This window comes from Myodes glareolus, chromosome 8, assembly GCF_982192425.1.
Source record: "Myodes glareolus chromosome 8, mMyoGla1.1, whole genome shotgun sequence".
NCBI lineage: Eukaryota > Metazoa > Chordata > Mammalia > Rodentia > Cricetidae > Myodes > Myodes glareolus.
Window position 1 is genome coordinate 2,850,626 of NC_142033.1, and position 21,463 is coordinate 2,872,088.

The following is a 21,463-nucleotide window of genomic DNA, read 5'->3' on the forward strand; positions in this document are numbered from 1 at the left end:
AAAATAACTAAGTATTTATGACATGTCATTGTAACAAAACTTTAGGTCTCTGCACTTTGTCAGATTATAAATGCTATAACTGCTTTGCTTTTAGGGAATGCCTCGAATTTGAGATCTCACTGAATGAAATTTTAGCATAAAACTTGATTAATTTTAACATTAGTAACTTATAATTAATGATAACTTGAATAAAGAATGACTAGAACATTATGAATAAAGCAGTTTTCTAGTTGGTAGAATTTTGACAGAACACTTTCTTTAGAGCAAAACAGTTTTAAGTTTTTTAGAAGTAAAAATTACTATTTTATGCATAGGTAAGACATAGTGATGGCAAATAATACATTATTTATTATTAATAAATAAATAAGGGTATTTACTGTGTGATAATTGTTACTTTGCTCCAGGAGCGCGTTGCCAGGTGACAAGACAGTTCTTTTCAACAGTTGATAACTCCAGTTCTATTGTGTAGAGAAACTGTCCTTAGTGAGTCTGTTCAAGCCAGGGAACTCTTTTTATTATAAATTTATGCATGATTTTTAAAACTTTTTTTTCAATGTGTAATGCATTCATTTATGTTGTGTGTGAGTATATGCTGCATTTCCCTAAGTGGTCTGTGTATGGAACACAGAATTTCTAGAAAACTCGAACAGCAATATTTGCTTTAAAAAGTTTTTAAAGTGGTTCCAGTTTCTTTAAAATGCTTTTGATTCCTAGAAAATTATCAGTGTCTTCAATATAAAGAAAAGCCAGTGAGAATGTACACATCCAGTTCTCCATTCATGCCACTAGCTTGCCTTCCATGCAATCTAAATTTTTGTTTTCCATTTTCTAGACTAAATGTGTTAAATGATCTTGCCAACAATATGGATGATTTGAAGATAAACACCGATATTCCTGGTGCTAAAGAAGAACTCCAAGATGACAGCAGTTTTATCTCAGAGAAAGACAGTGGAGTTCATAAACCAAAAGACTGTCAGACATCATTTCAGAGAAACAATTTATTGACTCTGTCTGAAGAATCATCAGAGGATAGATCAGAAAAAGCCTTAAGTGGAGGCCAGTCTGCTTTGCTTATTCCTGCCGGTGCTCCTGCTGCCTCTAGTGAAAACTTTACCTTGCCTACAGGAGCTGCCGTTAATGGACCAGTTTCACACTCCTCTGTAACAAAGACTTCCAGTATGAATGAAGGTAGTGTCTCTTTAACCACTGGACAGCCTGTGGATCAGCCAGCGACAGAATCTTGTTCAGCTTTGAAAGCGGCAGCTGATCTTCAGCTGTCTGCACCACAAAAACCAAGTCAGCACCAAGTTGTGTTTTTGTTATCAGATGTAGCACATACTGAGAACACAGCCCATTCCATTAAAAAACTACCTACCTCTGCTTTAGTTGGCTGTGATGCTCCGAGTTCAGTAGGGAATAGTGTGAAGTCAGAGAGCACTTTACTAAACCAAGTAGAGGTGGGTGAGGGTAATAAAGATGTATTGGCAAAAGATGATTGTGCCAGTGCGTTAGCAGGGATTTCCTCAGGTACAGATGAATTTAGGCCAGAAAATGATACAAACTGGGATCCCCAGAAAGAGTTCATTCAGTTTCTTATGACGAATGAAGAAGTGGCGGATAAAGCCCCGGTCCATCCTAAAGTGGCAGGTATAGAGAAGAAGAGGAAGCGGAAAATGGACGTCAGCAGAATCACTCGCTACACACAGGACTGTTTCAGCGATGCGAGTCGTGTACCCAGTAAGTCAGAGATGCTACAGGTTGACTTTGTAGGGCAAAATGAGGAGGTACAAGCAACAGACGCACAGAAGTATGCGTTATCGAAAGTGAAGCCCGAATCTGCTGATGACCTGGAGGCCATGAACACTTTTCAGCACCTAGTTTATAATGCAGATAAATGCGGAGAAGATAGTTTGCCTGCTCACACTCGCACTTTTATATCAAATACCTTGAAAAAGAAATGTGAAGAGCGTGATTCTGAGTCCCCTGCTACCTTCAGTGCTGAAGAGCCATCCTTCTACCCCTGTACAAAGTGCAATGTGAACTTCAGGGAGAAGAAGCACCTCCACAGGCATATGATGTACCATCTAGATGGGAACAGTCACTTCCGCCACCTCAACGTCCCCAGACCGTATGCTTGTAGAGAATGTGGACGGACATTTCGGGATCGCAATTCACTGCTGAAGCATATGATCATTCACCAAGAGAGGAGACAGAAGCTGATGGAAGAAATCCGGGAATTGAAAGAACTCCAAGATGAAGGACGAAGCGCACGATTGCAGTGCCCTCAGTGTGTGTTTGGTACCAATTGCCCTAAGACGTTCGTCCAGCACGCTAAGACCCATGAGAAGGACAAAAGGTACTATTGCTGTGAGGAGTGTAACTTCATGGCGGTCACGGAGAACGAGCTGGAGTGCCATCGGGGCATCGCCCACGGAGCTGCAGTGAAGTGTCCTGTCGTCAGTTCAGATGCAACTCAGAGAAAAACACAAAAAAAGGCTTTGATCAAAGACTCTGTTACAGGTTCATCCAAAAAGTCAGCTGCGTACCTATGTAAAATGTGTCCCTTTACTACTTCAGCCAGGAGTGTTCTGAAAAAGCACATGGAGTGTTTGCATTCCCCATCATGTGTTGACTCATTTGGTCATCCTCTTGGACTTGACAAAAGAAAAAATGACATCCTTGAGGAGTCTGTAGATCTCGATTGCACTAAGCCATTAGTAAAACAACAGTCAGCCACATTTCCAAAGAACTCTGCTTTAAAACAAGATGTTAAACGGACATTTGCATCAAGCTCACAATCAAGTAATTTTTCAAAATTTCATAAGCGTCCACACCGAATACAAAAAGCCCGGAAAAGTATTGCCCAGTCTGGTGTAAATGCGTGCAATCCAAACAGCTCTCCCCACAAGGATGGTACAGTAAAAAGCAGCACTGACCAAAAGCCAAAGTATCTCCATCAAGTAGCAAAAGAAAAGTCTAATGCCAAGGCAAATAGTTATTTATATAGACACAAGTATGAAAACTACAGGATGATCAAAAAATCAGGTGAATCACACCCACTTCCTTTCAAACAAGAGGCTAATTCATTAAACTCTTCACACCTGTTTTCATCATCAAATAACTCTCATAATAATTTTATTTCAGACCCTCATTGTCCAGACACCAAAAGACCAGACCACAAGCGTGTAGCTGTCAAAAGAGTAGTTAAGGCTTCCAAGAAGGAAAGATCTGGTGGAGAAGACTTGGATAGCTATCCTGATTTTCTGCATAAAATGACTGTTGTTGTTTTGCAAAAGCTTAATTCTGCTGAAAAGAAAGATAGTTACGAGACAGAAGATGACAGTTCCTGGGATAATGTGGAGCTAGGTGACTACACTACACAGGCCATGGAAGAAGAAACCTACAGTGGTCTTAGTCAAGAACATGTAAACTTACTGCCTCTATTTAAAAGCAAGATGGAAAGCCAAGGTGAGGACAGTGCTGCCCTCAGTTACAATCAGGATGAGGGCTTTTATTTTGAGTATTATGAAGATGGTGGCACCGACAGCTTTTTGCGTGAGATACATGATCCTCAGCCTTTGGAAAATGCAGAAACACCTTTGTCAAAGCATAGCTCCGTTTTTCACTGGACTGATCTGTCCCTTGAGAAGAAGTCGTGTCCTTATTGCCCAGCCACATTTGAAACAGGTGTTGGGCTGTCAAATCACGTCCGAGGGCATCTTCATAGAGCAGGATTAAGCTATGAAGCCCGTCATGTTGTATCGCCAGAACAAATAGCCACAAGCGACAAAATGCAGCATTTCAAAAGAACTGGCACAGGGACGCCTGTGAAGCGTGTTAGAAAAGGTAAGTTCACATGTGGAGTTAGTTGGGGCCTAATAAATCTGTTGAGATTCGGAGGAGTTGGAAATGGTGTTTGAGTTTGGTCCTTCTTAGAAATCCCAGAATTTCATATTTCAGAATTAATTCATTGATGGGGATTTGTGAAAGAGCCTGACACCACTCTTAACCGTCTCTTTTAGCTGTAGAGAAGGCTGAGACCACTTCTGAACACACTTGTCAGCTCTGTGGTGGTTGGTTTGACACAAAGATTGGGTTATCAAATCATGTCAGAGGCCATCTGAAAAGACTTGGGAAAACTAAGTGGGATGCTCACAAGTCTCCAATCTGTGTTCTGAACGAGATGATGCAGAACGAGGAGAAATACGAAAAGATTTTAAAGGCCCTGAACAATCGTCGCATCATTCCCAGACCGTTTGTAGCTCAGAAACTCACGTCAGGTGACGACTTCCTGTCTCAGGATGTTTTACCTCTCGATGAATACCGTAATGGCCTAAAGACAGAGGCTCTGTCAGTGTCTGCATCAGAGGAAGAACGCCTGAGTTTCCTAAACGAATGTGATGAAACAAAACCCGAACTGCCCAGTGGAAGAAAGAACCAATCTCTTACACTGATAGAACTTCTTAGAAACAAAAGGATGGGGGACGAAAGGAATTCTGCTCTTTCTCCTCAGAAGATCCATAACCAGACGGCAAGGAAGAGATTTGTTCAGAAATGTGTTCTTCCATTAAACGACGACAGTCCGTTGATGTATCAACCACAAAAAATGGACTTGACTGTGCACTCAGGTAAGAGGACGCTTGTGACTGTTATTTGAACACAGTTAAGTGGCTTTGTGAGCTGGAGCCTCTGGGCAGTGCCTCCTGAGCATCTTCTGTTTGCGCATGTGCAGACCACACTGCTTATTCTGCTGTGGCTGAGGTGGATGCCCAGCAGCACTGAGTCTCTGCCTCATGTCTTGGTCTGAATGTAAGTCGAGAAACAAAGCAAAATGCACACACACACATGCACACACACACACACGCACACCTACACACCAGACCAGCTGACCTGGGAAAACCGGCGCTACTGTAATATGGGAGGCTGACATGTAACAGCACTGCACTGTTGAAAGGGAAGATCTGGCACGCCTCTGCCAGTGCTGCAGAGGGATGTTTTCAGAACTGAGCTGCTGGTGTCTGCTGCTTAGGCGAGGCAGTACAGAACAACTTCTTAGACCAAAGGACTGGTGCCTGATGCCATTTACCCAAACAAGCGTCTCCTCTCTGAAGCTCACTGTGTTATGGGATGGTGTGACTTTGGAGAACCGTAGTGAATATGAACAAATGTTTGCTTGGCCTTTGGATTTTACCGTTTTGTGTTCTTCTGCAGCAGAGCAGGTGCCTCTGTCAGTGCTGGTGTGCCAAGTTTCTTTCTGTTGAAGGGATATTTCGAATGTATTGGGAAAGGATGTGTCTGGTTTATACTCAAACACTAGAAGGGTGTTTTGGGTTTATTTGTTTTGAGGTTAAGAGTGTTGAAAGGTTTGTGTATGTGAGCCCCTGTTGACGTGTCTTAGCTAATAGAAATTGGCCCATGGATTAGTAAAGAATCAAATTACTGTAATTCTGATTCACCTCTTGGCAAGCACTAAATATCTCTAATATTTTATTGTAATTTTGATTTAGGGGGAATATTAATAGTCTACAACAATGCTTTCTCTGATGCAGGATTCTGGATAGTAGACTGCTTTATTCCAAGTAAAGAGTCTTTCAAAGGCCGTAGTTTTCTCCTTTTAAGAAGGATGAAGTGCAGAGAGCATGTTAGTTGTGCTCACCATGAGACAGAATTTCTTGTGACCACCATGATAGTGTTGGTGACACCTGCTGAAATGTTTTCGGGGAGTGAGAGTTGTCTGAAAAGTTTAGAGCTTCTTATTTTTTCAACGTTTCCTTTCCTGTGGTGGTATTGGCTTGTTGATCATTTATTTAGCACAAACATTTTAGCAAAAAACCTCAAATCATTAACTTGCCATTATGGATTGAGCATTCAGATTAATGAATATAAAATGCCCTGAATAAAATGTTGTGTCTAACAGCTGTCCAGCGGTGTGTTTCACCTCCTCCTCTCCAGCCTTCATTGGAAAGCCTGATTTAGTCGTGCCTTGTCCCGTGTTGTGGGTGCAGCACGTCGATTACCACGTTGTCCACTAGACTTTGTCCTTCTCCATTGCTGTGTTGTAAGCTTCGAACTTTCCCAGCAGAGTTGTGCTGTTCACATCACAACATTGAATTATTGTAGGCCTCGAAAATGATGTGCGTAACACAGACATCTGCCAGAAGGCGACAGTGGGTGTTTCCTGAGGAGCTCAGAGCTCAGGCCACCTTCCACCTTTCCAAGGAGCATGGCCCAGCTCTGAATACTCACTGCCAACTGCTAACCCTTAACTCCCTTAATTCAAGCTAAGCCAACTCAACAAACGTTTTAAAAATCATCTTTATTGTGGTGCTTTTCTACACACATTAAACTAAGAAAATTTCCCCTTTTGAAGTGAGAACTGGATTATAGTTTTCTTTTGAATGATAGGTATGCCTGTGAAGCTTAGAACGTGTGTGCAGTGCAGTGCGACATTTACAAGTGCTGTTAGCCTGGCCAACCATTTCCGCGCTTGTGCACCAAGGAAGAGTGCTGCACTTGTGACTGGCACAGGTACGTTTGAACAGACATCACAGCACGTCTGCCTGGTGCAGTGCTCTGGTGCCAGTAGTTAGACGGTAGCTGGAGCCCCTCTTGGTAAGCAACAGTTGAGTACACATTAAAGTGATTAGTTTTCATCTGGCTCATACTGATTGGTTAGGGGAAAATAGCCCATTGGAGGTGAACTTTTGTCTATATTAATTCTGTTCTTTTAAAAACTATACTATTTTATTTCTAAATTTTTTTATTAATAGATTTTAATAAAGACATCTCTGGTTAAAAAGCATGAAAAAGACAATAGTGCTACTTTGGAAAAGATGCTTTATTAGGAGAGGAATTCACAGTGAAATTTCAAATATATAGAATAATTCATTAGTGTATAGATTGAATCTTCAAGGGGAAGAATATTTTTTCTTTAATGCCCCTCGCCTTCATTTAGGGTTCCTAAACCTAGATGTACATAGAAGTGCTGCGGTGCACATTTCTGTGCTATTTTTGGTTGACTGGTCCAGCTTTGCAGGTAATCTCTGGACTGCTTGTTTGCGAGCGTGTTGGCCTACCTACTCAGAATGCACTGCTCACACCATGGCCATTCTTTCCTCTGTACTTCTTCAAACTGCCCGCTTCAGCAAATCTCGTTTCTCTCAAGTTTTAAAATACACTTTTTTTCCTAAATAGAACTGCTCAAATCTTTTTTCTATTAAAATCCTTTTTCTGATCTTTTCTCATTTCTCTTGCTCTTCTGAAGTCTTTGTCTTCTGCTTCCTCGTGTAGTCGTTTGCCTGGCTTCTTGTTCCTCCTCATGTTCTACAAGTTACATCTACTATGGCCTGGCTTTACGCTGTATCTTTCTTCTGCTTCTTCACTCTATTTCTTGACTTCATCTGCAGATGATGGAGCCCTGTCTGTCTGAAAAGGAGAAGAACTGCCGGCTGTAGTTTACTCTTGAGAGCTCTGGCTGTGCGGTTTTAGTTCTCACGCACCTGCACTTTGATCGTGCAGTTGGAGACATTGAAGACGGGAGGCGGTGAGAGTAGGGAGTCACTGTGTTCTCGCTGTGCTGTGCCTGCACTGGAGAGTCAGCATAGCACAGCTGGGGTTCTGACCACGACCGCCCCATGTAGGCTGTCCCCAGGCACTGTTCTCTGCTATATAACAAGTCTTTCTGTTGGATAATTTCAAAATGAAAGCAGATTTAAAGTGGGGAACATTTTAGTGAAGACTAGATATGAGTCTAATTAGAAACAAGGACCCAGTTTTCTAAAGTGACCAGCCCACTGTAATTCAGAAATGAGAAAAAGGTTTTCAACGTTAGTCCTTTGTCAATGCCTGCTTTTCAAAAAAATAAAGACTTTATTTTTAAAGTGATCTATTTTTAGAGTGTAATTGTAGGTTGGATGTTATGAATGGGTATTTTGCCCATTTTCAGCTTTAGTGATATAGTACTCCTACAAGTGCCAGTGAACTCAGCCAGGCACTGAATGGGCTCATAAACGGTGGGAAAAGTCTCTCCTGTGCTCTGAAAATGCTGTAGGAGTGCTTCCTCCTATGGCACAGTGGTTCAGTCCCGTCGAGTAGAAGCAGAGTGTTGATCTTCAAACTGTTTAAAGCAACTCTAACTCAAAGGCAGAAACCTTGGTAATTCTCTCGACGGGATTGACTTTGAAATGAGTTTTGTGACGGTTCCTTGGCGACAGCAGCCGTAGGGGTCCAGCGTTCAGGTGGTTTGCCTAGCGCAGGTCACCTTTTGAGCAGACCTAGGAAGGAAGGGGGCTGGTTTGATTCCTACATCCCCGCATGCAAATGGACTCCCATAAACACAGAAGGAGCACGAGGGATCTTCTGACTTGTCCATGAGACAGTGTCCATACTTCCTTAGCTGTATTGCCTCAGGAGGTAGATGGAATAGAAACATATGTGTTTATGTGGCTGTAATGTGTCATTTATTCAAACAAGAAAGTGAATGGTTCTGGTACATTTTCTGAGATTTCAACCTTAGTGCTCAACATTTCTGAGTACATTTTCTGAGATTACAACCTTAGTGCCTAACTTGTCTTGTTTTCCCCTAGCCATTTGGTTGTTATTTTCGCCTTGTGAAACAGCTGGAGAAATGTAGCCTTGTGCCCATTTAGCATAACCTGTAAAGGACCGAGAAACTGATCTATTGTGCAAGGAAAGGCGTAAACAGTTTGCCCGCTACACCCAGAGATGCTGGCTGATTCTTCCCTCAACTTCTGCTGTGGTCCAAGCCTTGTGCTAGGCACTACGGAGTCAGAGTCAGAAATGCAGGTGCACCTGATCCTCAGGCAGACACGCAAGGCGGAGGAGCTGTGACACACTGGGCATGTACAGAGGCAAAAAAACGCGCTGTAGCGGGTTTACTAGGACCCACCCGCGAGCCTCTTACAAAGTATTGGTTCCAGGCTTGGCTCATTAGATGCTGGAATTTGAATCTAGTGTTTTTTGCATGCTAAGAACATGTACCAAAAGGAGCTACACCCCATCCCAGCATGTGCCAGTTTGATGTGAGCCTTATGGAGAACGAATCGAAAAGGAAAGTTAGGGTCTGGAGATGAAAGGAACCGTATTTGGAGGGGTAATGTGGGAAGGTGTGAGGTAGTTCCTAGAAGTCCTGGGAGGTAGGGAGGTAAGCTAGATGGTTGAGCGCAGTAGAGGACATCGGAAGCTAATGAGTGCTGGGGTGAACTAGTGAAACTAACCCTTCTCCTCTCTGTTGAGACAGGGTCTCTGTTATGTAGGTCTTGCTCTCCTGGGACACATTTTGTAGATTAGACAGCCTGTAACTGAGATCTGTCTGCCTCTGCCTCTGAGTACTGGGATTAAAGGTTGGGTTTAAAATCCCCTTTGTAAATACTTTTTAAAAGCATTTATCTGATGCTTTGGAAAATACTTTTTAAATAAAAGATATGGTTAGGGAGAAGAGAAATTCATTTTACAAGTCATACACTAGAGTAGTGAATGACACAGGAAGTTGAGGTGGGGACAGGCTTGTTTTTAGTATCCCTATTATCCCTACTTATTAGTTTTTTAGGATTTGCTTTTTATGTTAATAATTTTTAATGCATCTAAAATATCTTCAGTTGTGTTCTCTGAACCTGCTGTGACTTCTCATCTAACATGAATTCTTGAGTGTTTATGATCTGGATTATGGTTACAGACTATGTTGTTAGCCAGAGCTAAATGTAGGCATTCTGCCATAGTTGACCTTCTATGGTATATGTAATATGGGTATTATCCTGGTTAGTTTTTTTCTTTTTTGTCAGCTTGAGACAAGCTACAGCCATTCGAGAAGAGGGAACCTCAATTAAGAACCTAGATTGGCCTATGGTGGGTTTTTTGTTTTGTTTTTCTTTTTGGTTAATGATTGATGTAGAGGGGGTCTCAGCCCATTATGGGTGGTGCTACCTTTGGGCCCATGGTCCTGGATGGTATAAAGAAGCTGTATATTTAGCTTCGTGCCATAGTAGGTATGAGGCGCAGGCCAGTAAGCAGCTTTCCGGGCTCCTGCTTCAGGTCCTGCCCCACATGCCTTCAGTGAAGACCTGAGAGTTGGAAGACAAAATAAACCTTTCCTCCCCGTGCTTCTGGTCACGGTGTTTGTCACAGCAACAGAAGCCCCAAGACAGGCACAGTACAAATGTGCTCTAACTGCCTCTTGTGAGCGTAGGCCAAGAGAGGGCTGGTTGGAGATTTCCTTCCTCACTTTCTCAGAGGCACAGAAGTAGAATATACTATTTCTTTGTTCTGTGTGTAAGTTGAGGAATAACATGAAATCTTGCTGTCCAGTGTTGTATGTATGTGTAACACACACAGAGAATCTCATCTAGAAAATGCCCTGGAAGAAAATAATCTGGTGAGCACCATGTCTGCTTTTAGTTTTGAACTTTGTTGGAATATATAGTCTTAAAAAATGATTAAAAGCCAAATCAGACTTCTTAAGCCATAAAGGAGTGACATTTAGACTTGTCTGTCTTACTGAAGTTGAATGTGACAATGGGGAAGGCAATTTGACTTTCTTGTTGTACATCTGTTTAATTATTCCTCAGATGATGTCTCAGAAATACAGAAGCTTATAGAGGACAGGATTCCAGTGCTGGAGTAATTCTTTTTTCAAAGGATGACTCACAGATTGATTATTGTGTGCTTTAATGTTTGTTCTGTGTTTTAGGCATGTCTAAGTTTAAGAAGAGTAACTCCTTCTTGACAGACACTTGCTTTGCTGAATAAAATAGCATGGAGCCCAACTCACCTTAGACAATTTTGACTTTGTTTCCTTGTTAACACAGAGAAGTAATATCTGCTGTCCTGTTGTGGGTTATGTCTGGGTATTCTTCCTGTGTCTGAGTATAGTTGTGCATTGAAGCAGTGGTGCTGGTCTTTCCTCTCCACATAGACTTCAAATGTAATTCAAGGCTACTTTCCAAATTGGTTGCATATCATCCTCTTCCAGGTGAGATATAAAATGTTTCTAGGTGCATTTACCCCTCCCTGATTGTTTATTTTGATTTGGGGTCAATTACTGTTTCATAGTCACAGCACCACTGTGGAAGTAGGTATTCAGGACACGACACTGAGTGCATTTGTACGCCCCATGCAAAATGAATATGTAGTAGCTTTTGTTTGAAAATTATTAAAAATTTCAAGACTGTAGTAACAGAATTAAACCCAAGTGTGGAGCCCTGTCCAGCTGCACATCTGTGATGCTGATCTTTTGGACTCTGCGCACACAGAAAGCTTAAGTGAAAAGATAGATTCGTTTTTAAAGTAAACGATCCCCTGCTTCCCTTGATTCCTGTCTTGTACCAGCTAGCATTTCTCCAAAAATCACCCCCAAAAATCACCCCCAAGCCTATTTCTTTTTCTTTTGAAACTGAGAAAGAGAAAATGCTTGTGTGCACAATTTTGTATATGGTTGGGTCTTCTGAGCCTTGGAGTTGAGTTTATCAGACTCACACTTGAATGTCCTTGGGACGTGGGTCCTCTTCCCACCACAGCTGGCACCACGCAGTCCTCGTCAGCTTTTCAGTGGTGCTGGAATGGTGGCTTACCTGTGGGTGACAATATAATTCCTGCTGCTTTTTCCAAATAAACCTATAGTTGCTTTTGCTTTCCCAAATTGAACATGTTAAGCGCTTCTATTTGGTGTCTGTATGATGTGGCCATTGTGCTTCACCGTAACCCAGGGCTGTATCATCTGAAGACTGCCCCATAAAACTTGGGCTGAAATTTAATTAGCTGTCATAACTATAGTAAGATGTGTAGCTTTAAAAGTGGTGCGGGAAAATTGTCTGTATTCTGTCAATCATGTTTTAAATAAACGCTGATTGGCCAGGCAGGAGGTGGAAATGATGCAAGGAGAGCAGGAGAATTCTGGGGAGGAGGAAGTTGATTCCTCCCACTCCTGCCCAGATCACCGAAGCAGAAGGATGTGAGCTGCCCCACTGAAAAAGGTACTGAGCCACATGGCTAAAATAAGAAAAATGGGCTAATCAAGATGTGAGAGTTAGCCAGTAAGAAGCCTGACCTAATGGGCCAATCAGCTTTATAACTCACGGAGTCCTCTGTGTCATTTTCTTTGGGGCTAAGCAGCTGGGGGGCTGGGCAGGACAGAAATCCGAAAAAGCAGGCCCGGCCTTCTCATGTTACAGAATGGCGCCCACATAGATAACTGAATCCACAGAAAGCCTGAGGAAGCTTGGGAAAGACTAGAGTAAAGCATTTTGGTTTTCAGCCATAGCAGGAAAAAAACTGCGCTGTTTTAAAATGCTGGCTTTCTGGGCCATACTGCCAGGGAAAGCTCTGACTCTTTCAAGCAGGCAGTCCCAACTATGGAAACACTGTTGCAGCTTGCTTCCTGGCAAGGACCTTAAAACACCTTAAGAGCTTTTGACTGTTGTTTTCTCCATATTCCTTAGCAAATTAAAGACCCATGTGGTCAGAAAAAGAGAGATACACAGTAAAGAGAGATTCAAAGAGGAACAAAAAACCTCTAAATGGTTTACAGTGTGTTAAAAATATATGCAGGCGTGATTAAAAAAAAAGGTTTAAAGCCTTAAAATAAAAAAAGAGAGTAGTTGGGTGTGGTGGTACGCACCTTTAATCCCAGCACTGGGGAGGCAGAGACAGACGGATCTCTGGGAGTTCAAGGATAGCCTGGTCTACAGAGGGAATTCCCGGACAAAAATATACAGAGAACCTGTCTCAAAAAGCCAAAAGTTAAAAGTAAAAATAAAAGAAATAGAGGTTAAAATAAAGCCACGTAAAGATGGAAAATACACAGAAAATCTTGATACTGTATGCTATTATGCGCTCTTTAAATTGTTTGAATGCCGAGGAAGGAGCAACAGCTGCTAAAACATATTTGCTTATAAATGCTGCAGAATTAATCCAAAATAGACATTTGAAAATACCTTGGCTTTAAAATTGAAGTCAAAAGGTATGTTACTTTGGAGAAAATGAGAGGCTCTGGATTTATTCAGAGTTGAGAAAAATCCATTTTGACCAAGGGAGACCACCTGAGAAATCTCCGGTAGGAACAGATGGCTCAGATGTCTTGAGTTCTTCATCCAGAACAGATTTAAGACTGCTGCCTGAGATGATAAAGACTCACAGGATACTTCAGTCAGGACTTGATCATAACTCTAAATTTTCTTTAGGTCCCCATAAGATTATCAGCGCCCCCAACCAGCTGGAAGTAGCCTGGAATACTATGCCCACATTCCCAAAAAATGAACTATGGATATTTTCCTTTGTTTTTTTTAAAAAAGAGGGGGAAGTGGTGCGGGAGAATTGTCTGTATTCTGTCAATCATGTTTTAAATAAATGCTGATTGGCCAGGCAGGCGGTGTAGGTGGGAAAACCAGACAGGAAGTGGAAATGATGCAAGGAGAGCAGGAGAATTCTGGGGAGGAGGAAGTTGATTCCTCCCACTCCTGCCCAGATCACCGAAGCAGCAGGATGTGAGCTGCCCCACTGAAAAAGGTACTGAGCCACATGACTAAAATAGATAAGAAAAATGGGTTAATCAAGATGTGAGAGTTAGCCAGTAAGAAGCCTGACCTAACGGGCCAGTCAACTTTATAACTTACGGAGTCCTCTGTGTCATTTTCTTTGGGGCTAAACAGCTGGGGGGCCGGGCAGAACAGAAATCCGAACAAGCCAGCCCCGATCATGTTACAAAAAGGGCCTAAGCAGGCCCTCAAGGCTATCTCCTCATGCAGGCCTTATTAATGTAGGGAGGAAGTTAGCTACTGAAGGGCTGGTTTCTTTAGGAAGAATGGCTTGTCCAGTTTCCCCTGCTCCCCCACCCCTTACTTGTTCTGGTGCCATGATGCAGTCAGTCCCTCACCAGACCCCAGCATTATGAGTGTGTTTATTTGGAGATTTAAGTTATTGCCAAGAAGTAGGCCTATTAAAAACACCTGAAAATGTGGACCACCTTTGGAGCTACAGGAGGCGAGAAGATTTAGGTGAGCGTGCTATAAAAAATGTTTGCGCTGCCACGTGCAGAACATTGAGTAATTCTGGTGTGGGATCGGAAGAAAGCTGTAGATTCCTTAAGTGGTTGTGTTTGGAATATTGGTAGAAATGTGGACAGGAAAGGCCACTCTGTTAATGCTCAGACAGAAATAAGGAACAAGGTATTGACAACCAAAGAATAAAGGTCACCCTTGTTCTGTTGTTGTGAAGAATTGGGCAGAGTTGTGTGGAACACGGAATGGAGGAGTAGGCTATCTGGTGCGTAACATTTTCTGACAGCAAAGCATTGGTAGCTGAGTGTCTGCCCTAGCTGCTGTCGCCTGGCGCTGCAGCTTATTGTAAGGAGAGTGGGGGACAGAGTGAGGAAAGGTAAGAGTTTCAGCTGCAGGGGACCAGTGTGGTAAAGATCGAGGGCTTGTGGGCCTGTAGCCACTGTGGCTTAAGTGACCATGTGATCTAGTAGACCCACTCCAGATACAAGTGGGAAGCCTGTGCTGTTTCCAGGTGATGTTAAATCTCCAAGCTCCCAGAACCTAAGAACAGCAGGAGCATGGCTTCCATGGGGGCTGAACAGTGAGTCCTCACCGGGCAGCACCCGGGAGAAATGGGAGTCAGGAACCAAACTGCTGCTGAGAGTCTACACCAGGGTAGCTGTGGGCTGTGAGAGTCAGAATCCTCTAGGACCCCTGCAGTGGGAGCCCCAGCATGTGACACAAGCCCGAGATAAAGACAGGCACAGGACTGCCCGAATCCCGAATCCCGCAGAGCTGTAGGGGAGGGCAGCCCCGACTCTCCACACGGGAAAGGTCCTTCTAGAGCCCTGGTCTTGGTGCTTTTCTTACTAGCTTTTACACGTACATGGGTTAGGCTTCTCCTTTGTTCTTGTCTTTTGAAATGAGAATGTCTTATTATTGAAGACCAGATGCTTAAGAGATCATCAGAAGCCACAGACTCTGTCCTCAAGAATGGGCTAATGCTGTTACTTTACAAGTGGGCTAGTTAGCATAGCAATGATAAAAATGAGTTTGCCCAATGTTCTCTTGGTTTTCTGAGCACATACCCATCTGCCTGCCGTGTTATTGTTGAACAGGAAGGCCTCGCCACAGTGGATGCCACACTCCTGCCTTAGTACTGTGAGCCAATCACTTCCCTTGTTTCCATTCACCCAGTCTACGGTGTTCTGTTCCAGCAGCAGACAGCACACTGCGACACATAGAGAGACCAGTCGTTAGTCAGAGAAGCAGCCGATTGGGCAGGGATGACTGAGAGCAATTAAAATGTTAGTGGTGAACGTTAGTTTAGCCACGATGTACTTGGCTACAGAAGCTTCAAGTAACACCAAATAAGCCCTCGTCCTCTGAAGTCATTTGTATAATGAAGAAAAGAAAATTTTCTTAGAAAAATACTGTATACAATGAACAGAACAATGGAAAAAGCAAAAGATTTTATATAATTACGCCAGTACCAAAAGTGACTTTTTTTTCTTCTGTGTATAAAATGAAATAATTGTTCTGAAAACAGGCTTGTCTTTGGACGTGTGTGTCATCTAATGGTATGCTTGTTGTCATATGTTTAGCGCTTTGGACTGTATTTTCATAACAACACTGTGGGGTCTTTTGAGTTTTGTCCATATTTAGTAAATACACAGCTGTTTTACTAAAAGTTAGGTTGTCAAACCTTTGTGTATGTCCTTGTAGCTCAGCTCACTGTCTTTGCGAGTAATTTTGCAGGAACAGGTGTCAGTCTTCCATATACTCAGATAACCTGAGTTAAAAAGATTTTTAAGCAGTCTTTTGGATGAGTCTGGTTCCCTGCACATTTTCTGCAATCTGGGCAGGCATGTGAGGACCCGCGTGGCCAGGCCTGCTCTGTGCTCCTTGCAGCAGCAGTGTTCTGTGCAGACACGTGTGGGTGCTGTCCTTTGCTCTCCACAGAGCATTTCCGTGTAAGTCATCTCTGACGTAGCCGTGCCGTGTGGGTGTCCTCCTTGTGCACGTGTTCCTATTACTCAGCTGTTTACAGAGTTTTATAAATGTGTGGCCTGCATTACAGGAGTGCTCAGTGCTCAGTGTACTCATTTCACTTACTAAACAATGCTTTTGGGAACCAAGGAATCTTAAAATAATGAAGATGTTAAGACATTTTAGACTTTCAGGTTTTGTTGCCAGGAGTGTGAGATTTAAAATATCTTAATCTTAAGCTTATAAGGCCACTCAACACAAGAACAACTGTAACCTGACTCGAAAAACTAGTTACCAGAAATTACGAGCTGCAGTGATGGTTGCCCAGTGTTCTGATGCCACTCCAGATATCAGTGCTGAAACTAGATGGCTTCATTTACAACCTTAGATGTTGTCGTTCATAAAGCACCTTTTGAGAGTATGTACAATATCAAAATTCAGAAATTATTGTTCTTCATTCAAATAAAGTATCCTACAGATACTGGCTGTTCAGTTTCCAGTTGTCACAGCGTGTCTGAGGAACTGAGTTTGGGAGCTTGTGACACATTCCTTGACCTCCTTTTGACCGTTTGCAGTCTTGGATGCTTTGCAGGGGTTGTTATAATAAATCCTGTTTGTATCTTGCAGTCATTTATCTGCGTTCTACAAGGACTTTTGAATAGAGTGTGGCAGGTTTGAAAGGCTGTAACTAAACCTTGTGTCCTACATCATGGAGGCAGACGTCACGTGTCTCATAGGTGAAGGGAGTAGCTGACAGCTACTCCACTTCCCGAGTGCACATCACTGTAGCAGCTCTGGAAAGAAGTAGGTGGTGTTTGGCTCATTCCTGCTAGGTCTGTGGTAAATACCAAAGCCAGCGCAGAGCCTGTGGCTGCAACAGTGCGTGTAAACGCGTGTGCGTGTAAACGCGTGTGCGGTGGCCTCAGAGAGGAGCACTGCCCATGCTGTGCTGTGGCAGAGCGTATTTCCCGTTGCTCCCACCTCCTCTGGATGCCAGTGGTTAAATTGCTGGGTTTTGCTTTACTTTTGGTCCCGAGCGTTTGAGTCCCTGCTGTGTACCAGATTCTCGTCTCAAATAACTGAGGAGAATCTAAAAAGAGTTTTCTAGGGCTGGGTTATTTAGCTTTGAAGTAGCTATTCTTCAATGCCTGATTTCTAATTGTTCTTTACTTACTGGTGTCTTGTTTTAATAATAAATAGAAAAAAACCATGAGTCTTGGATTTTACTTTTAAGTAGACAAGAGGCAAAAAGCCGGAAATCGTGACTGAGATTTAGGTTCCTACAGTTTGTAGTTTGCTGTGTGCGTTTCGGCCGCCATGAGGCACTGTGGTCTCTGGTTCTGTGATGGCAACACCTGTTCTCTTGAGCAGCCCATTTCACAGGCTCATTGAGCAGCCCACCCTGCTCTCTTAGAAGAATGAAGACCATCTGAGTGGTTCTGTCTTCTGTTGTGCTTGGACCCTTAGAGACGAACTCTTTCTCTTCCTGCTATTTGACAAGCAGCACCCACACTTCCCATCATCCCTTTGTCCAAAGAAGTGTTGTAGTCCTGTCCAAAGACTATAGAGCATTGTGTCCTCTCTGTTCAACTGATGAAAATCTTTTCTTCCATTGACTCATACCTTTGAAGTAAATAATTAAAGGGAAAGATTAAGTAATGGAAAAATGTCACAACTAGCCTAAAATTTTGCCTACTCTTAAAAAAATGTATTTTTTAAATCACATTTTAAAAATAAACCACTGGAGAAAACATAGGATGAAATCTGTAAAGAATAGTTGGCATTAAACATTGGATCCAGCTGTGAACTTAGATAACAGATTTGTAGCTATTTTCTAATAAAACTCACATTTGTATGATTGTACATGTAATATAAGTTTAAAAATGAAAACTGAGCTATGTTTGCTCTTGAATTTCAGCAGAAACTGATTTTTCATTGAGCTTTCTGTTACACTGGGATAGTTCATTGCTCAGTTTGCTAAATCTATTTAATCGAGTAGTAATAAAATGCTAATTTAATTGGTTAACATTAAAAAGTTGTGATTTTCCTGGAAAAAAAATGTTTAAAATTATGTGTGATCAAAAGTAAAGATTCCCATTATTGCTATTATTGACTTGCTGAGCTTCCGGTTCTTTAGCCACATTTTCTCCATTCTGTGTGCGTGGAGAACTTTATTTGAAAAGAGCGGCACAGAGCACGTGTACAGATGAGATGCCGCTGTGGGAGTGAGACCCTGCGACTTAGTGCATGCCCTGCCAACAGGGAGTGGAGTACAGATTTCTCTGATGGGACGTAGGGGGCGTGGTCTCTCTGTTGCATAAGTATGCTCTAAACATAGAAGGAATGTTAAGTGTTTCTCTTCTTTTGTTTAGCCTTAGATTGTAAGCAGAAGAAGTCCAGGTCAAGATCTGGAAGCAAGAAGAAGATGCTGACGTTGCCTCACGGTGCTGACGAGGTCTACATTCTCCGGTGCAGGTATTTGCCTCCTTGCCAGACATCGTCTCTTCAGGTTTCCTTTGAGACACAGTAACTATTTTAGTTGGCAGTTTTATTTTGTGGCATGCGGAACGAAAAAAATTATAAATTATGGTTTTGCAGCACAGAATCTTATTTCATCATATACTTAGGTTTGCTTCAACAACTTGTAAGATTGGGTGTGTATATCAGCCAAATGCCTGTATTTATAGAAGTGGTCTATTAGTTGTGCTTTATATATTCGATCAATTTAGTTTGGATTGTTTCTACTGTCTTTAAGTTCCTGCTTATTGAAAACACATTTTCTTTTCCTCCGTAACACACCTCCGACCCTCTGTGCACCTTCATGGATACATATGTGGATACAGTACGCTTCTGCACTGGAGAGACACTTCAGAATAATTCTCGTGGATGAATTTAGATGTTTTAGTAGAGTTTAGTGGGGCAGGAGAAGTGGCTCAACAGCTAAGAGCACTGGCTGCTCCTCCAGAGGACCCACGCTTGGTTCTCAGCACCCACCCACATGGGTCAGGGTCCTGCACCCTTTTCTGACCTCCAGAGCACTGCGCGTAGGCACGTGGTGCACAAGCTTAGAGGCCAACAAAATATCTGTGCACCTAGATTTTTTTTAAGAAACCTATTTACTTAATTTTAACTCAAATAATATTACAACCGCTACAAAAATTAAGAACATTTACTAAATCTGTTAATAAAGGTGTAAATTGAATCCTCTTAATTCAAACCAGTGGTTTTCAACCTTCCCAAGTCTGCGGCCCTTTAATAACAGAACTTAAATGTTGTTCTGATCCTGCCCCTACCATAAAATTATTTTCATTGCTCCTTCCCAACAACAGTATTGTAATTGTAGTATTATAAACTGTAATGTAAAATCTGATGCGCAGGATAGTCCTAGGCGGCCCCTGTGAAAGGGCCATCTGACCATCAAGGGGTTGTGACCCACGGGTTGAGAACCCTTGATTTATTAAACAAGTGCTCTATGTAGTGTACGATGAGATTCATTTCCTGCATTAGGGGCTTTATGTGAATTAGTTTTAAATAGAATTAGTTATATTAAGAGAACTACCATTATCCACTTCTTCTTTTTTATAGGTTTTGTGGCCTAGTCTTTCGGGGACCATTGTCTGTTCAGGAAGACTGGATTAAGCACTTACAACGACACATTGTAAACGCTAATATTCCACGGACTGGAGCTGGCATGGTTGAAGTCACATCACTACTTAAAAAGCCTGCCTCCATTACGGAAGCCTCGTTCTCTTTACTGATGGCAGAAGCAGCTTCATAGAACCAGGAGTCCTTTCCAATAGCAAATTTAATTGGATGTAAATTTAAAATTCTTTTTTTTTTTTTTTTTTTTGTAAGCCACGTCCATTTATAAATGCTAAGGTAGGAGCAGTGGGGGACGTGAGTTACAGGACATCAGAGCATCTGAATACTTGAGACAGTGAGTAGCTGATATCTATATTTTATATAGGATGGAATGTGTTTTTAAGGGTTACTGAGTTTCGTTGGCTGAGTTTACTCAAAGGTCTTACATCTGAGAGCCATTTGTAAAGTGTTGCACATGAATTTACAGACAGACTTACAGTTAAGTTCTCTGCAGTGTTACCAGAATCAAGACTCTGTTTTTTTTTCCCCACACTTATATAGAAAACTAAGATATTATATTTTGTTGGTATGTATTTAGTGTTTTGTATAATACCAGGAACTGCTAACTAAATTTACTCAACTTAGGGCATTAAATATCATGTACTTCATAGTTTGAGACTGTTCACCCGGATAGGGCAGAGAACTATCTGTCTGGATATGTAAGTGTTTTTTTTAAATCACATGGAACTTTTTTTTGTTTTTTTTATATATATATATATACTAAAAAGTTGGAGGGAGATTTGTTTAAACAAGTATTTCTAAAAGAACTATGTACATAGTCCTGGAAATTCCCCGCGGCGAGGAAGCCTTCTTCCTCCAGTGGCATTTCTCAGACAATGAAGTGGTGCGCCCATGCTACCTCCTACTTTGTCAGCAAAGATGCTCTTACCCTTTCCGTCTTTGTATCATAGTAGATTTTACAAATCCAATGTTCTCTATTGCAAGACATACTTTTGTTAACAGACGTGTTTCTTTGTAATGTTTTACGTACAGTTTGACATGCTTACAGGACAGGGTTGTCTCTTTATTTAACATTGTAGAAATGTAATTAATAAACAAGGCTCACTACACAATTTAGAATAGACTTTCTCATTTATATTATCTTCCAAATTTGATCAGTTAGCAAAACTATTAATACACAAAATATTTCTACATATGATGAGAATGTTTACATTTTCAATCTTAGAGCTTGTTTTGGATGTGATGATATGTATGAAAATTGTGTAACACTATGCTCATGCTAAGGACCGACATGGAACACTGAAATAAACGTGCTGTGAGGAGTGGAGAAACCGTCAGGCGTCTTGGTCGTGATGACTTGCAAACTCTTCCACAAGCAGCTTCGTCCTGTGTTCGAGAAGTAGCACCCTTACAAGCGGAAGTTCTTGTGCAAGCACCCATTCCATGACATTTCGTGTAGTTGCTAATATAGGTCAACCAAGGATATGCATTGATACTTTTCTTCATTCGTAAATAACGTTAAAACAGTTTGAACAAAGGGGTATTTTGGTAGAGTACATACATAGCTCACCACAGTGAAATGACTTTCTATGGTAGATCTTCTTACCAAAAATCGCTAAATATAAAGACTTGAAGAAGCATAGTGCCTCAAACGTAAAGCATTTCTCATCTTTTACCATGGGACGTAGTCCATGAAGTTGTTTCATTTGGATTGTTTATATTTACCATGTTACTTTGGTTTTCTAGAAACACTACATTGGTCAATATGTTATATGTAAAAAAAAATTTCACCTGTTAGGTTATTAAACTCTTAATTCAGGGCCATTTAATGTATAGAATTACATCACATTGCATTACTTCTGACTGAAAGTATACCAAGTCTG

The 21,463-nt window shown here is 41.8% G+C and overlaps 1 protein-coding gene across 10 annotated transcripts in view; it reads left to right on the forward strand.

Annotated features, from left to right (window-relative positions):
- Window positions 1-20,911, forward strand: part of Znf644 (zinc finger protein 644) — a 69,833-nt gene extending 48,922 nt beyond the window's left edge. For 5 of the 10 annotated variants that reach the window (XM_048447111.3, XM_048447113.3, XM_085691535.2 and 2 more), the window contains 4 exons: window positions 833-3,846; window positions 4,023-4,628; window positions 18,350-18,452; window positions 19,563-20,911. In XM_048447111.3, coding sequence (XP_048303068.3) covers window positions 833-3,846; window positions 4,023-4,628; window positions 18,350-18,452; window positions 19,563-19,755 — 3,916 coding nt within the window. In that variant the 3' untranslated portion in view covers window positions 19,756-20,911. The remainder of the gene's footprint in view (window positions 1-832; window positions 3,847-4,022; window positions 4,629-18,349; window positions 18,453-19,562) is intronic. The other 5 variants (XM_087908763.1, XM_048447121.3, XM_085691540.2 and 2 more) reach the window with 3 other exon arrangements.
- The last annotated feature ends 552 nt before the right edge of the window (window positions 20,912-21,463 follow it).